Genomic DNA, 17,800 nt, shown 5'->3' on the forward strand with positions numbered 1-17,800 from the left:
AGCACCTTTTGCGTGCAAGGCAAATATCATTGTTGACTACAATCTCTAGGGATTGTTAAGAAGATCAGTCAAGGGCTCCTTGATTCCACTCGTGATAGAGGCCTGCTAGAAGGATCAGGAGGAAAAAAGTTCCAGTGATTACCCAGGTTTTAATAAATGTTAGTTTGGTAACAACTACTAAGGGTAATAGGAGCGTGATTTCTACATCAAAGATAAGGAAGATAATAGCAATGAGGAAGAATCGTAGAGAGAATGGGAGTCGGGCAGATCCTTTAGGGTCAAATCCGCACTCGAATGGTGATCTCTTTTCTCGGTCGATAATAGTTTTTTTTGATAAAAGTGAGGAGATAAATATTACAATTGTTCTTAAAGCAAGGGCAAATAAGACTATAGTCAAGATAATTAGAATTACCTATCCTGGAGATACCAGACTTATTGATTGGAAGTCAATTGTACAATTATACTAGATAGGTATGAGATTATCCTCCTCATCAGTAAATCGAAATATAAAGGAAGAGTCAAACTACGTCGACAAAGTGTCAATACCAGGCAGCAGCTTCGAATCCAAAGTGGTGGTTGGCTGAAAAGTGGCACATGTATAGGCGATATAGGGTCACTATCAGGAAGCCAGACCCGATGATAACGTGAAGTCCGTGGAATCCAGTAGCTACAAAAAAGGTAGATCCGTAAACTGAGTCTGCAATGGTGAAGGGGGCCTCATAATATTCGAGGGTTTGAAGGGCTGTAAAGTAAACCCCTAAAGAAACTGTTAAGGCAAGCCTTTGAATTGCTTGAGAAAAGTTAGATCTGATTAGGGCATGGTGAGTTCAGGTTACTGTCGCTCCTGAGGCTAAGAGAATGGCGGTATTCAGAAGTGGAATTTGGAATGGATTAAAAGATTGGATCCCAGCTGGAGGTCAGCAAATTCCTAATTCAATGGTGGGGGACAGTCTTCTGTGGAAGAAAGCTCAGAAGAAACTGAAGAAAAATAAGACTTCCGATGTAATAAATAGTATTATCCCTCAGCGAAGTCCGTTGACTACTTTAGCAGTGTGTTGACCTTGGTAAGTTGCTTCTCGTGTGATATCTCGTCATCACTGAACTATTGTCAATAGGGTGGTGAGTAAGCCTAGGATCAAAAGATCTGGATTAAATTGATGGAATCATTTTACTAAGCCTGTAGTTAATATTATAGCTCTGATTGATCCTGTGAGCGGTCAGGGCCTGACGTCTACTAAATGATATGCATGGAACCCGTGTTTTTGCATTAGTTAACTTCCCTCGTATACAGGGTTGTTAGAGCTGCGAATACGTAAGATTGAATAATAGCAACAGCTGATTCTAGAATTAGTAAGAGAAGTTGGGAGAATAAGAGAATAGGTAGTAGGGTTTTAGATCACGCTGGTCCTGTATTCCCGAGCAGGGTTAGTAAAAGGTGGCCGGCAATTATATTAGCAGCGAGTCGAACCGCTAAAGTTCCTGGGCGAATGATATTTCTTACAGTTTCAATTAAAACCATTAGAGGGGTTAATGGTATGGGTGTTCCTGAGGGAACTAGATGTGCAAATATATGTTTCGTGTGATTTAATCAACCGAAAACTATTGAAGTTAGCCAAAGAGGAAGGGCAAGAGAGAGGGTTATTACTAAGTGTCTAGTTCTTGTAAAAATATAGGGAATTAAGCCTAAGAAATTGTTAAACATAATGAGTCTAAATAGTGAGACGAAGACAAGGGTGCCTCCGGGGTTGGCTGGCCCTAAAAGGATTTTTAGCTCCTTATGTAGTGTTAGTGTGAGAGAGGACCATGCAAGTGAAGCTCGCGAAGGCATGGCTCAGTAAAGATAGGGTATGAATAAGAGTGCTAATGCTGTTGAAGCTCAATTTAGGGGTAGGTTAGCTAACCTGGAAAGGGGGTCGAAACTAGAAAAAAGGTTTGTTATCATTTTCAAGGTTGTGGGGTTTGAACTGGTTTTACAGTAGAAGTTTTGATTTTAATAGGAAGCTTAGTATAAAAATTTAAAATAATGATTAGGGCGAAGATGGCTGTAAAAAATGCGTAGAGGTTAAGTCATAGCAAGGGGGCTATTTGTGGAATTTTAAAATATTAGGATCTAATAATTTAAGCTTGTCAAGCAGTTATTTTAATTTTTATTGCCCTTCCCTCACTTCGCCTTCTTTATTTACTCGACGAAGTTAATAACCCTAACGTTACACTAAAGGTCATTGGCCACCAATGATATTGAAGGTATGAATACTCAGACTTTCCTCAGGTAGAATTTGACTCCTATATGGTCCCAGAAGCAGAGGCTGATAACTCTAACTTTCGACTATTAGATGTGGATAATCGAACAATCTTACCCATAAACACCCAAATCCGAGTTTTAATCACCGCAGCAGATGTTATCCACTCTTGAACAGTCCCTTCTTTAGGGGTCAAAGTAGATGCCATCCCAGGACGACTAAATCAACTTAGGTTCCAAATCAACCGGCCAGGACTATTTTATGGCCAATGTTCTGAGATCTGTGGAGCTAACCATAGATTTATACCGATTGTAGTAGAAGGAGTTTCAGTTAAATCTTTCTTAAACTGAATCTATGAACACAAAGAAGACTCCTCATTAGGTGACTGAAGATATAAGTGTAGGTCTTTTAACCCTAAAATGACGTAACCACCCGCCCCTAATGAAATTTAAAATTAGTTAAATTATAACATAAGCTTGTCAAGCTTAAATTATTAGATCCTAATATTTTAAAATTCCACAAATAGCCCCCTTGCTATGACTTAACCTCTACGCATTTTTTACAGCCATCTTCGCCCTAATCATTATTTTAAATTTTTATACTAAGCTTCCTATTAAAATCAAAACTTCTACTGTAAAACCAGTTCAAACCCCACAACCTTGAAAATGATAACAAACCTTTTTTCTAGTTTCGACCCCCTTTCCAGGTTAGCTAACCTACCCCTAAATTGAGCTTCAACAGCATTAGCACTCTTATTCATACCCTATCTTTACTGAGCCATGCCTTCGCGAGCTTCACTTGCATGGTCCTCTCTCACACTAACACTACATAAGGAGCTAAAAATCCTTTTAGGGCCAGCCAACCCCGGAGGCACCCTTGTCTTCGTCTCACTATTTAGACTCATTATGTTTAACAATTTCTTAGGCTTAATTCCCTATATTTTTACAAGAACTAGACACTTAGTAATAACCCTCTCTCTTGCCCTTCCTCTTTGGCTAACTTCAATAGTTTTCGGTTGATTAAATCACACGAAACATATATTTGCACATCTAGTTCCCTCAGGAACACCCATACCATTAACCCCTCTAATGGTTTTAATTGAAACTGTAAGAAATATCATTCGCCCAGGAACTTTAGCGGTTCGACTCGCTGCTAATATAATTGCCGGCCACCTTTTACTAACCCTGCTCGGGAATACAGGACCAGCGTGATCTAAAACCCTACTACCTATTCTCTTATTCTCCCAACTTCTCTTACTAATTCTAGAATCAGCTGTTGCTATTATTCAATCTTACGTATTCGCAGCTCTAACAACCCTGTATACGAGGGAAGTTAACTAATGCAAAAACACGGGTTCCATGCATATCATTTAGTAGACGTCAGGCCCTGACCGCTCACAGGATCAATCAGAGCTATAATATTAACTACAGGCTTAGTAAAATGATTCCATCAATTTAATCCAGATCTTTTGATCCTAGGCTTACTCACCACCCTATTGACAATAGTTCAGTGATGACGAGATATCACACGAGAAGCAACTTACCAAGGTCAACACACTGCTAAAGTAGTCAACGGACTTCGCTGAGGGATAATACTATTTATTACATCGGAAGTCTTATTTTTCTTCAGTTTCTTCTGAGCTTTCTTCCACAGAAGACTGTCCCCCACCATTGAATTAGGAATTTGCTGACCTCCAGCTGGGATCCAATCTTTTAATCCATTCCAAATTCCACTTCTGAATACCGCCATTCTCTTAGCCTCAGGAGCGACAGTAACCTGAACTCACCATGCCCTAATCAGATCTAACTTTTCTCAAGCAATTCAAAGGCTTGCCTTAACAGTTTCTTTAGGGGTTTACTTTACAGCCCTTCAAACCCTCGAATATTATGAGGCCCCCTTCACCATTGCAGACTCAGTTTACGGATCTACCTTTTTTGTAGCTACTGGATTCCACGGACTTCACGTTATCATCGGGTCTGGCTTCCTGATAGTGACCCTATATCGCCTATACATGTGCCACTTTTCAGCCAACCACCACTTTGGATTCGAAGCTGCTGCCTGGTATTGACACTTTGTCGACGTAGTTTGACTCTTCCTTTATATTTCGATTTACTGATGAGGAGGATAATCTCATACCTATCTAGTATAATTGTACAATTGACTTCCAATCAATAAGTCTGGTATCTCCAGGATAGGTAATTCTAATTATCTTGACTATAGTCTTATTTGCCCTTGCTTTAAGAACAATTGTAATATTTATCTCCTCACTTTTATCAAAAAAAACTATTATCGACCGAGAAAAGAGATCACCATTCGAGTGCGGATTTGACCCTAAAGGATCTGCCCGACTCCCATTCTCTCTACGATTCTTCCTCATTGCTATTATCTTCCTTATCTTTGATGTAGAAATCACGCTCCTATTACCCTTAGTAGTTGTTACCAAACTAACATTTATTAAAACCTGGGTAATCACTGGAACTTTTTTCCTCCTGATCCTTCTAGCAGGCCTCTATCACGAGTGGAATCAAGGAGCCCTTGACTGATCTTCTTAACAATCCCTAGAGATTGTAGTCAACAATGATATTTGCCTTGCACGCAAAAGGTGCTATTAAGCTAATCTTGGCTGGGAAGCGAACTATCGCATTTAGTTTCGACCTAAACTTTGGCAACAGCTGCCCCTAGCTTTTAGTTAAAACCAAAGTAGAGGTATTTCACTGTTAATGAACTTATTGAATTTAAATTCTAACTAGAGATAACTTGAAGGAGAAGAAGCTTCTAACTTCACTCTCAGGCAGTTTAACTCTGTCTTTATCTCTGTTATTATAGTGTAATAAACACACTACATTTTCATTGTAGAACTAAAGGTACACTCCTTTTAAAAACACCCAGGGGTAAGAATACCTCCTTTACAGCTTCAATGTAATGCTCTTTATAAGTCTACCCGGGTTTAAATTATTAAAGATAGCCCCACCATTCAAACTAATATCACCAATAAGTAAATTTTAATCCTATTTTCTTGGATTACTTGCAGAACTTGCCTAAGCCCCCTTAAATTAAAATAAATTCCCTGGCCCCCGTAATATTCTGATCACCCCCTATCTCTAATTTGGTGAAAAAGTCCTCCAAGAGATAATCCCCCAGGAACCACCCCCAAGGTGGATAAAAAAGGCAAAAATCATATAGAACCAAAGAACACAGTCTTATGATAAGACCCTAAAGATTTCAAATTACAACTTTCAGAAACTAAATTAAGTACATACCCGATAGTCCCCCCGACTAAAGTTACAAATAACACAGACAATTTAAAGACAGGGGTTAAACAAATTATATAACAAGCAGGAAAAATCAGCCAAGAAAGAGCTGCCCCACTTATGACTGCACCCAGCCTGAGCACTCTCATCGGTGTTCTTATCAAAGTATCCTCGTCTCTTACGCAAGAACAGCAACTCAAATTCCAAGAGCCACTCAAACTGTAATAAACAAGTCGGAACCTATAGCATACTGTCAAGCCCGTTGCCAGTCAATATATTAACAAACAAATTACATTTAATGGCCCCATGAATGCCACTTCTAAAATCAAGTCTTTAGAGTAAAATCCGGCTAAAAAAGGAATCCCGCACAAAGATAAATTGGCTAAGTTGATACACATAACTCTCAAAGGAAGACTGCCAACCAGATTCCCCATATTTCGAATATCTTGAGTACCCCCAACGTTATGAATGATAGAACCAGCACACATGAATAAGAGAGCCTTGAACAAAGCATGCGTCAATAAATGAAAAAAAGCTAACATAGCACCACCTAAACTAAGAATTCTTACTATTACCCCCAATTGCCTTAAAGTAGACAAGGCAATAATTTTCTTTAAATCCGTCTCGAAATTAGCACCCAAGCCAGCCATGAACATCGTAGTGCAACCAATTAACAATAAAATGTCTCTAATCAAAGTGCCAGTTAATCTGGGCCTAAACCGAATCAATAAATATACCCCCGCCGTTACTAAAGTAGAAGAGTGCACTAAAGCTGATACAGGCGTAGGAGCTGCCATTGCAGCTGGTAGCCAAGCTGAGAATGGAATCTGAGCTCTTTTAGTTATCGCAGCAATAACAACCAACCAAAGCACCAAACTATTTTCTAAAGATCTTCCCCCAACATAAAATAGGAAATTTCAACCCCCCAAGTCCACCATAAAAGCAATACCCAACAAAATAGCAACATCTCCCACCCGGTTAGATAGCGCCGTTAACATCCCGGCAGCAGCTGACTTTTCGTTCTGGTAATAAATTACTAGGGCATAAGACACTAAACCAAGACCATCTCACCCCAACAAAATCCTCACTAAATTAGGCCTTAAAATTAACATCAGCATCGACGCTACAAAGCCAAGTACAATGTATAAAAACCGGTTCATATTTCTATCCCCCCTCATATAACCTCCCCTATAATATAATACTATAGAAGAAATTAAGCAGACAAAAGATAAAAACATAAGAGATATTCAATCAAAAATTAAAGACATTTCAATTCTCACCCCGTTTAAACTAACCAACTCCCACTCTATAAAATAACTACAACCAGACTTCAAAAGCCCTAGCGAAGATCAAATCCCCCAAACTGCCACTCCTAAAAGAAAAACTATTCTTCTCTCAGCTATTTTAATATTTCATAACACTGCTCAAAATAAATATTATATCTTTGGCCCCACAAACCAATATTTTTTTCTTAAACTATTCAAGCTTTGAATTAGGTAACAAACATGTACCCCACTAGAATTAAAATATTCAAGGGCAACCAGTGAAGTATTAACACTAAATACTCTCGAACTTCGCCAGAACAACAAGAAAAAACAGATCTAAAGTATTTACCGTGCTGACTCAAAGAAAAAAGATAAAGAGTATAAGCTGCCCTTAAAAAAGATAAAAAGATCACCCCCAAACCGGCTCAAGACGACCACGAAATGACCCCAACAATTAGACTAACTTCTCCTAATAAATTTAAAGTCGGAGGGGCCGCCATATTTCCCACCCTTAAAGCAAACCACCAAAGACATAAAGTAGGTATAAACCTTAAAAGCCCCTTTCTGATAAATAGACTTCGCCTTCCCAGCCGCTCATATCTTACATTTGCCAAGCAAAAAAGCCCCGAAGAACACAGGCCGTGACCAACTATCACGGCTACTGCCCCGCAAACCCCCCACCAGCTGCAAAGTATCAGCCCGCATAAAACTAAGCCCATATGAGCAACAGAAGAATAAGCAATCAAAGATTTTATATCTCCCTGACGTAAGCAAATCAAACTCACAATAATACCACCCACTAAACCCAAACTAATTCAAACTCAACTAAGACTAACTCCCACCTTAGAAAAAAGAGGACAAACACGAATCAACCCGTAGCCTCCTAGCTTAAGTAGGACCCCAGCTAAAATTATGGAACCAGCCACAGGGGCTTCTACATGCGCCTTGGGGAGCCATAGATGAACTAAATACATGGGTAACTTTACTACAAAAGCTACCACCCTTGCAACATACCAAATCAAGCTTAAACTAAACTCTAACTCCGGACATTCCCTTAAACTTATTACTATGGTGCCGCCCAAGTTGTACAATCTTAAAAAAGAGATCAACAAAGGAAGAGACCCGAATAAAGTATAAAATAACATATAAACACCGGCTTGCAGCCGCTCGGGCTGATAGCCCCAGCCTAGGATTAAAATTATAGTAGGAACTAAAGAACTCTCGAAACAAATATAAAACAACAAATAGTCTAAACATGAAAAAGTCAAAATTAAGGATAACAATAAAAATAAGTTAACAATTAAAAACACCCCCCTAAAAGTGAAACCTCGTTTAACTCCTTCCCTGGCCCCCAAAGCCAACGCCAAGATTCAAAACCTAAGTAAGATCAATAAATAACCGATCCAGTCAACCCCTAAACTTCAGCCGTATTGAAACTCCCCAAACCCCCTTAAACAGAGCACACTAAACAATAAACTACCTAAAAAAAGAGAAAGCTGAACAGACAACCAACTATTGGAACACAAGGTTATTAATAAAACTATAAAAACAAACTTTAACATCCTAAAATTCTGAACCTATTGAAATTATCCCTTCCATGTCTACGAACAATAGAAACCAACAAAGCCAAACCAAGGGCCCCCTCACAAGCGGCCAAAGTTAAAAAAAATATCAAAAAAAAGGAATCTCCCCCTAAAAACCCTACTACCCTAAGCATAAACCAAAAAATACTAACCATAATAAACTCTAAACTTAATAATAAATTTAAAAGATGTTTTCGCTTCATCACAAATGCCAGAGCCCCACAACACAACCTTACCAAAGGAATACAAACTCAAAGCCTCAAGATTACCATTAGCACTTCAGAAAGAAAGTTCACCCCTATCTTCAGTCCCCAAAACTAATATTTTGCTTAAACTACTTCCTGATAGCTTCAATAGTTTAAATAAAACAATGGTCTTGTAAGCCGTAAATGAATTTTTATTCTTGAAGCTCAGGTCTCACCCCTGGATATCAACACTTATTTTTTTATCCCTAAGACTCTTATCGATAGCTTTTTGCTTCTCCTTCCTGACCCACCCCCTAGCCAGTGGCCTAGCGCTAATCATGCAAACTATTCTAGTTTGTAACACAGCTACTCTCATCTCAGGAATAAGATGATTCTCTTATATCTTATTTTTAATTTTTCTAGGAGCTACTTTAGTACTATTTATTTACGTAGCCTCCCTGGCCTCCAACGAAATATTTAAAATTAACTTTAAACTTACTATTATCCTTTTGTTACCCCTTCTAACTATCCCTGTCCTACTTTTCTCTGAAACTCTAATTCTACCTAACAAAGAAACTCTTGAAACATCTTTTTTTCTGGTCCCCCCAAGAAATTACATCTACCCAATTTAAATTAAATAGTATATATAACCCCACCTCTGCCAACTTAACGGCAGTGATCATCCTATATCTCCTCCTATCTCTAGTAATTATTGTTAAATTAAGATCAAGATTCTTTGGCCCACTTCGCCTCTCCTAATGGCAGCCCCAATCCGGAAATCCCACCCACTATTCAGCATCGCTAACGGAGCTTTAGTTGACCTCCCCACTCCAGCTAACATCTCTACACTTTGAAACTTCGGGTCCCTATTAGGACTTTGTTTAGTAGTCCAAATCGCAACTGGTCTCTTTTTAGCTATACACTATACTGCCGATATTACACTCGCCTTCTCTAGTGTAGCGCATATTTGCCGAGATGTCAATTATGGTTGGCTGCTTCGAACTACCCATGCAAATGGAGCTTCTTTTTTCTTTATCTGTTTATACAGGCACATCGGACGAGGAATCTACTACGGCTCCTTCCTTTACATGCACACCTGATCAGTAGGAGTTATCATTCTATTCTTAGTAATGGCTACCGCCTTCTTAGGTTATGTCTTACCCTGAGGACAAATATCTTTTTGAGGAGCGACTGTTATTACCAATCTAATATCTGCTATTCCTTTTTTAGGCACTGACCTTGTTCAGTGGATCTGAGGAGGATTCGCTGTCCATAACGCCACACTCACTCGATTCTTTACTTTCCACTTTCTTCTCCCCTTTATCGTGGCAGCAGCTACAATAGTCCACATTCTATTTCTCCACCAAACTGGCTCTAACAACCCCCTAGGAGTCTCCAGTCAACTAGAAAAGGTACCTTTTCACCCATATTTTTCATTTAAAGACATTGTTGGATTTATAGTTATATTAATAGCTTTAATCCTTCTCACTCTTTTAAACCCCTACCTACTAGGAGACCCAGATAACTTTATCCCTGCCAACCCCCTTGTCACCCCAGCACACATTCAACCTGAATGATATTTTCTCTTCGCCTACGCAATCCTGCGGTCGATTCCTAATAAGCTTGGAGGAGTAATTGCTCTTGTCATATCAGTAGCAATCTTATTTGTACTCCCATTTACTCACAAAGCAAAATTCCGAAGACTGTCTTTCTACCCGCTCAATCAGTTCATATTCTGAACCCTTGTCACTATTGTCGTCCTCTTAACATGAATTGGAGCACGACCTGTAGAAGACCCTTATATCCTTACAGGACAGATCCTCACAGGAGCGTACTTTTTATTTTATCTTATCAACCCCCTTACACTACTTATTTGAGATAAGCTAATAGACTGATTATTTAACTTTTAGGAAAGTAGATGTTTTGAAAGCATCTTAAAGAAGTTCGAATCTTCTAATAATCTAGGTTTATCCTTAATTCAGGGCAAGCTATATTAAAATTACGTAACATAAAATTCTAGCTCCCCTGAAAAACAGACAATAATTTAAAGAAATAGGTAAAAACGTCTTTCAGGTCAAATACATCAGTTTATCGTAACGATAACGAGGAAGGGACCCCCGGACCCAGACAAAAAGGAAACCAATAAAGACCACTTTCAAGTAAAATCCAATCGACACCAAATTTCCCCCCAAGAATAGAATCCTAAACAATGTACTTAAAAAAAGAATCCTAGCATATTCTGCCATGAAAATTAAAGCAAATCCCCCGCCCCTATACTCTGTATTAAACCCCGAGACAAGCTCTGACTCCCCCTCTGCAAAATCAAAAGGTGTTCGGTTACTCTCTGCTAGACAAGAAACGAACCAGAGGAACCCTAAAGGCCCAGCTACCAACATGAACCAGGAGTATCGCTGATAACTCTCGAATATATTCAAGTCCAACCCCCCCACTAAAAATAACAATCTTAAGAGAATCAAAGCCAGACTTACTTCGTAAGAAATAGTCTGTGCAACTGCCCGCAGACAGCCCAAAAGTGAATACTTTGAATTAGAAGCTCAGCCCGCCCCCATGGCAGAATAAACCCCAGCACTTATACAACATAAAAAAAACAAGACCCCAAACTCAAATCTAAAAAAACCTGTCTCATAAGGCATAACTACCCAAATAGCTAAAGAAATAAATAAACTAAAAATAGGAGACAGATAATAAGGAACAAAATTTCTTAGAGTAGGAAAAGTTTGTTCTTTAGTGAATAACTTAACCGCGTCAGCGAACGGCTGTAACAGCCCCATGTAACCCACCTTATTAGGTCCTTTCCGAACTTGAATATAGCCTAAGATTTTCCGCTCTAACAAGGTAAAAAATGCCACTGCCACTAAAACCATAATTAAAAGAATTAAATACCTAATAAATTTTACTAAAACTATCACAGCAAGTTTACATAGACTTACTATTACCTATAGTCTCGACACTATTTAAACGGATTCTAAATCCGACGCATAAATCTGCCAAAGTAATATTATACTTCATCTAGAAAAAAGAAACTCTCAAAAGCCCAATCCTTTCGTACTAAGACTTAAATTAAATTGATAAAAGATAGAAACCAACCTGGCTCACACCGGTTTGAACTCAAATCATGTAAAATTTTAAAGGTCGAACAGACCCACACGGCAAGCGGCTACACCTGCATGAAATTTTAATTCAACATCGAGGTCGCAACTACTTTCTTCGATAAGAACTCTCAGAAAAAATTACGCTGTTATCCCTAAAGTAACTTATACTTATTATCCCTAAAAAAGGATCAGCTTATAGTGATAACTATTTTATTATCAAGACAGTTACAGCTTATATCAATGTCGCCCCAACAAAATAAAAAGAGAATTTCACAACTTTTAAATACAATTCATAGTTAAAATTAACCTTTTATTAAGTTTTATAGGGTCTTATCGTCCCCTTAGTTAATTTAAGCCTTTTCACTTAAAAGTCAAATTCTAACTTGAAAAAAAGACAGCTTCTCTTTTATCCAGCCGTTCATTCAAGCCTTCAATTAAAAGACTATTGATTATGCTACCTTTGCACGGTCAAATTACCGCAGCCCTTTAAAAACTCAGTGGGCAGGCTAGACTCTATACTAATAAACCACACAGCCATGTTTTTGATAAACAGGTAAAGATTATATTTGCCGAGTTCCTTTTAAACATCTAAAATCGATTAAAAATTTAATCTAATTTCATTTTACTTTTAAACTATAATTATACTTATATAAACATTTTAACTAACAAGGATTTGTTAATTGATATTTTTAGTTAAAATCAACAGAAACATATAAATTAAATTCTATAGTAGATTTACTTGAACGTTATAATAAGATGACTGATTTTAAGCCCACTTAACAACGTAATAAAATCATTCTAGCAAAACTGGAATAAGAAGCTCTTACCTCCTATTCTCTATTTTTAATTCAATTTAAAAAAAAAGCAAAATTAAATTTTTTTAACCAAAAACTAGATATATAAAAAGCGACTAACATATCATTACTAGAAAGAACTTACTAACCTCTTTACTACGAAGAAAAAATAAACCCCCTAGCTCTTTTTATTTCGAGATTTCTATAATTTCACAGCTAATTTTGTTAGACCCTGATACAAAAGGTACAAAAATAAAACTTTGCTTTCCTGCAAATAACACTTTCCTTTTCAGTACTAATAGACTATAATCTTAAACATCAATTTCTCAGTGATACTTTAAAAAAAAACTTATTAATTTTTTATGAAAATATTAAAGATCCTTTTAATAAAAATAAGATTTTCTTATTAAGAAGTACCTATCAGGTAATCACTCCAACGTAACTGGAGCACTTAAATTTAGCTACGACTTATACTTCCAGATGCATCTTCCAATACAACCACTATGTTACGACTTATCTCACCTTATAATGAGAGCGACGGGCGATGTGTACATATTTTAGAGCTATTATCATCTTAACTTATTATTTTAAGAATACAATTAAATCCAATTTCAAAGCATAATTTCATAATACTTATCCATAAATGTATAACATATTGTAACCCACAGCTACTTTACCATTAGCTGCACCTTGACCTAATATATTAGAAGCTTTCTATCTCAGAAAATATTTAAAAATATTACTTGTAATGGAGGTATACAAACTGGATACAAGATAAAGTAAGATAATTCGTGGCATATCGTTTACAGAGCAGGTTCCTCTAACTAGAGTTAAATACCGCCAAATCCTCTAAGTTTCGAGATCATAACTTTTTACTACTCAAGCGTAATTATGTTTCATTTTAGTATAACAGGGTATCTAATCCTGGTTTAAATCTAAATTTCGATAGTTTTAAAATAAATCTTAAAAACAACACATCACTAATAAGTATATAGATTTCACCCCTTAAGCCCATGATCTTAAATTTTTAAAATTTCTATTTTAACTAATATCTTTTTATCTTTATTTTCACTTTTTAGTCTAACCGCGGCTGCTGGCACAAATTTAGCCTGAAATTAAAGAATTACTGGGTCAAGTATTAACTTAGCACCAAAACTATGTACTGAGAACTAATTAAAAAACTTTATTTTTAATCACTCTCGCATTAACTTTCATGTAACGTCATTCTTATAATAAAGAGAAAAGCAAGGATCAAACTTTTATAAAAAACATATATTTATACTTATTTATATCAAAATAATTAAATAAAGAACAAAACTAGAATTTTAGACATATTGTTATTACATTAAAATAATAATTTTTAAGATGACCCCTGAAAAGAATAGCTTTCTTTCGAAAAAAAAACCCCACTCATTATAAAATTACTATTATATTTACTTTCAATAAAGAATTCTCTTTTTAATGAATTAAAAAGAGAATTTTTTATCACGTTGTATGTATACTATATAATATATTAAATAATTTAACACATATATTTTTAAAAATTATTTATTATTAGATATCAAGCTTAATTGTAATTACAATTAAGCTTGATATTTTATAACTAACTTAAGATTTTAATAAAAATCTTGATTTATAAAATTATAATTTAAATATATTCCTTTATTAAGAATTTAAGATGAATTAGATTCAATTATCGGATTATAATATACTAAGCAATTATATACAATTAAAGCTTTAAATATAAATATTTAAATGAATAATAATTTAATTAAATGTGAGTATATCTCAATTTAAGAAGTATTTCTCTGTTCTCTTAGGTCTAGAGGAATTCTCTTCTAAGTTGAGCTAGAGAGAATCCCTCTACTTGTAAGAGAACAGAGAAATATATATATCATTAAATTTAATAATTAATTAAATGTATACTAATAAGTTCTTATAATTTCTTATCTTAATAAAATAAGTTTAAAATTATATACTCTTTCCAAAAACGGCGTTTTTACCCCCCCACTCTTGTCCTGCCCGTTATTGTTAAAATCTATAACATTTAAAATAAAAACCCAGCCCCCAAAAGGATTCCTAAAAGAAGTGCAACAAAAAATTTGTGTTTTAGGGTAAAAAAAAAACAAAATTTTAATTTCTATATTTTATAAAAGAATTTTTTCTTTTGAATACAAAACAAAAACGTTTATGATTTTACATTAATAGCATGCTTGATAAAAAGGTCGTCTTGATAGGGCGGATTATGAAAGTTAGCCTTTCTGCTATTATCCCACTCACCCTTTAACCCAACAAATTACATTTAATGGAGTCACACCATTCCCTTGAAGATCAAAACTTCATGTGCCTCTACACTAAAACATAGACAGAAAAGATAAGCTAAGTTAAGCTTATGGGCTCATACCCCGTCTATGAAGAATTATTCTCCTTTCAATACCTATTCTTTCTCCTGAAATACTTATATTTTCGTCCACATTAGTAGCAGGAACTGTTATCTCTATCTCGGCCTCTTCCTGGTTCATAGCCTGACTAGGGCTTGAATTAAATCTTCTTTCATTTATTCCTCTGATTGCCACAAAACATAATAGTTTTTCCTCAGAAGCAGCATTTAAGTACTTCTTGATCCAAGCCTTAGGCTCCGCAACTCTTCTTGCAAGTGTTACTATCTTACTTGTATTCCCTTTTACACCTAAAATTCTTATTTTTTGCTCCTTAATGCTAAAGATAGCTGCAGCTCCCCTTCACTTTTGACTTCCAACTATCATACAAGGAATGTCATGGTCAAACTGCATTATCCTTATAACTTTCCAAAAAATCGCCCCCCTTATCCTAACCTCCTACATTCTCTGTGATCAGCTTAGAATCATACTAATTAGAGTTTCAATCTTATCAGCCCTAATAGGCGGACTAGGTGGTTTAAACCAAACTTTACTTCGCAAACTAATAGCATTCTCTTCTATTAATCATATGGCCTGAATGCTGGCCGCCATATCTTCCAGTACCAACTTATGAGTGCACTACATTTTTACATACACCATTATTTCTTTCTCACTTGTTATCCCCCTTAACTACAATCAAACTTTTCACATCAAACAGCTTGCTAATATTTCAATCCCCCATTTTAATAAAATAATGGTTTTTTTATCCTTATTTTCCCTAGGAGGCCTACCTCCATTCCTAGGATTTCTACCTAAAATAATGGTTATTACAACATTAATTGATCAACAATTCTTTACATGAACTGCTATTTTAACAATAACTGCCCTAATCACTCTCTTTTATTATGTCCGGTTAGCGATTACTTCCATCACCCTTTCATCTCCCAAAACCAGACGGAATCTAACACCCACTGACCAAGGACCAGCTAAAATTAGGCTAATTAATTTCATACCAATATTATTCCCACTTATGACTTTCATTCCTATTTAGGGTTTTAAGTTAAATAAACTAGAAGCCTTCAAAGTTCCCAATAAGAGTTAAGTCCCTTAAACCCTAAGCTCAGGTATGTCTACATTTTCAGGATTGCAGCCTGACGTTTTAATTACACTACAAAGCCTAAGTAAGGAGAAGTACTCTCATAAATAAATTTACAGTTTATTGCCTTTATCAGCCACTTACTCACGCAACGATGACTTTTTTCCACAAATCATAAAGACATTGGCACCCTATATTTCATTTTTGGAGCCTGGGCAGGGATAGTAGGAACTTCTCTTAGAATTCTAATTCGAGCTGAATTAGGTCAACCAGGCACTCTTATTGGAAATGATCAAATCTACAATGTAATCGTGACAGCCCATGCTTTTATTATAATTTTCTTTATAGTCATGCCTATCATGATTGGAGGATTCGGAAATTGGCTAGTCCCCCTAATATTAGGTGCCCCAGACATGGCTTTCCCCCGAATAAATAATATAAGATTTTGACTCCTACCTCCCGCATTAACTCTCTTACTATCGAGAGGTATAGTTGAAAGAGGAGTTGGAACAGGTTGGACTGTATACCCGCCCCTAGCCAGAGGTCTTGGTCACCCAGGAGCTTCAGTAGATTTAGGTATTTTTTCTCTCCACTTAGCGGGAGTGTCTTCCATTTTAGGAGCAGTAAATTTTATTACTACAGTAATTAACATGCGAGCTCCAGGCATAACGATAGACCGAACCCCTCTTTTCGTATGAGCCGTGTTTTTAACGGCAATTCTACTACTTCTATCTCTCCCAGTCTTAGCTGGAGCTATTACAATGCTATTAACAGACCGAAATCTAAATACATCTTTCTTTGACCCCGCCGGAGGTGGAGACCCAATTCTTTATCAACATTTATTTTGATTTTTTGGACATCCAGAAGTTTACATCTTAATTCTACCTGCTTTCGGTATAATCTCACACATTGTAAGACAAGAAGCAGGTAAAAATGAATCTTTCGGTACACTAGGAATGATCTACGCCATAATAGCAATTGGAGTTCTAGGCTTTGTAGTTTGAGCTCACCACATGTTTACAGTGGGTATGGACGTTGACACACGAGCCTACTTTACTTCTGCTACGATGATCATTGCTGTCCCTACAGGAATTAAAATTTTCAGATGAATAGCAACACTACACGGAACCCAGTTTACATACAGGCCCTCCCTTATTTGAGCACTAGGATTTATCTTCCTATTTACGATAGGAGGCTTAACAGGAGTAGTCTTAGCCAACTCATCTATTGATATTATTCTCCACGACACCTATTATGTAGTAGCCCACTTCCACTATGTTCTCTCAATAGGAGCTGTCTTTGGTATTTTTGCAGGGATTGCCCACTGATTTCCTCTCTTCACGGGCCTCTCTCTTCACCCCACACTATTAAAAACCCACTTCCGAAAGCAGGTAGAATTAAGATGTAAACTTCTGGATGTCCAAAAAATCAAAATAAATGTTGATAAAGAATTGGGTCTCCACCTCCGGCGGGGTCAAAGAAAGATGTATTTAGATTTCGGTCTGTTAATAGCATTGTAATAGCTCCAGCTAAGACTGGGAGAGATAGAAGTAGTAGAATTGCCGTTAAAAACACGGCTCATACGAAAAGAGGGGTTCGGTCTATCGTTATGCCTGGAGCTCGCATGTTAATTACTGTAGTAATAAAATTTACTGCTCCTAAAATGGAAGACACTCCCGCTAAGTGGAGAGAAAAAATACCTAAATCTACTGAAGCTCCTGGGTGACCAAGACCTCTGGCTAGGGGCGGGTATACAGTCCAACCTGTTCCAACTCCTCTTTCAACTATACCTCTCGATAGTAAGAGAGTTAATGCGGGAGGTAGGAGTCAAAATCTTATATTATTTATTCGGGGGAAAGCCATGTCTGGGGCACCTAATATTAGGGGGACTAGCC

General features: G+C 36.7%; 2 protein-coding genes and 5 pseudogenes across 2 annotated transcripts in view; 3 read left to right on the forward strand and 4 right to left on the reverse strand.

Moving 5' to 3' along the window:
* LOC137640616 (PDF receptor-like) overlaps positions 1–17,800 on the reverse strand; it is a 540,716-nt gene that overhangs the window by 460,252 nt on the left and 62,664 nt on the right. The window lies entirely within an intron of this gene.
* On the reverse strand, positions 473–1,268 carry LOC137641542 (cytochrome c oxidase subunit 3-like; annotated as a pseudogene).
* LOC137641199 (cytochrome c oxidase subunit 2-like) lies at positions 1,848–4,375 on the forward strand (annotated as a pseudogene).
* Positions 3,580–4,375, forward strand: LOC137641541 (cytochrome c oxidase subunit 3-like; annotated as a pseudogene).
* Positions 5,187–8,590, reverse strand: LOC137641538 (NADH-ubiquinone oxidoreductase chain 5-like; annotated as a pseudogene).
* LOC137641540 (NADH-ubiquinone oxidoreductase chain 1-like) lies at positions 10,510–12,844 on the reverse strand. Its single transcript, XM_068374192.1, is given in 1 exon segment — positions 10,510–12,844. A coding segment is annotated over 1 exon segment (816 nt). The 5' UTR covers positions 11,410–12,844; the 3' UTR covers positions 10,510–10,593.
* Positions 14,847–16,052, forward strand: LOC137641200 (NADH-ubiquinone oxidoreductase chain 2-like; annotated as a pseudogene).

Source organism: Palaemon carinicauda, chromosome 5 (assembly GCF_036898095.1).
Source record: "Palaemon carinicauda isolate YSFRI2023 chromosome 5, ASM3689809v2, whole genome shotgun sequence".
NCBI classification, from domain to species: Eukaryota; Metazoa; Arthropoda; class Malacostraca; order Decapoda; family Palaemonidae; genus Palaemon; species Palaemon carinicauda.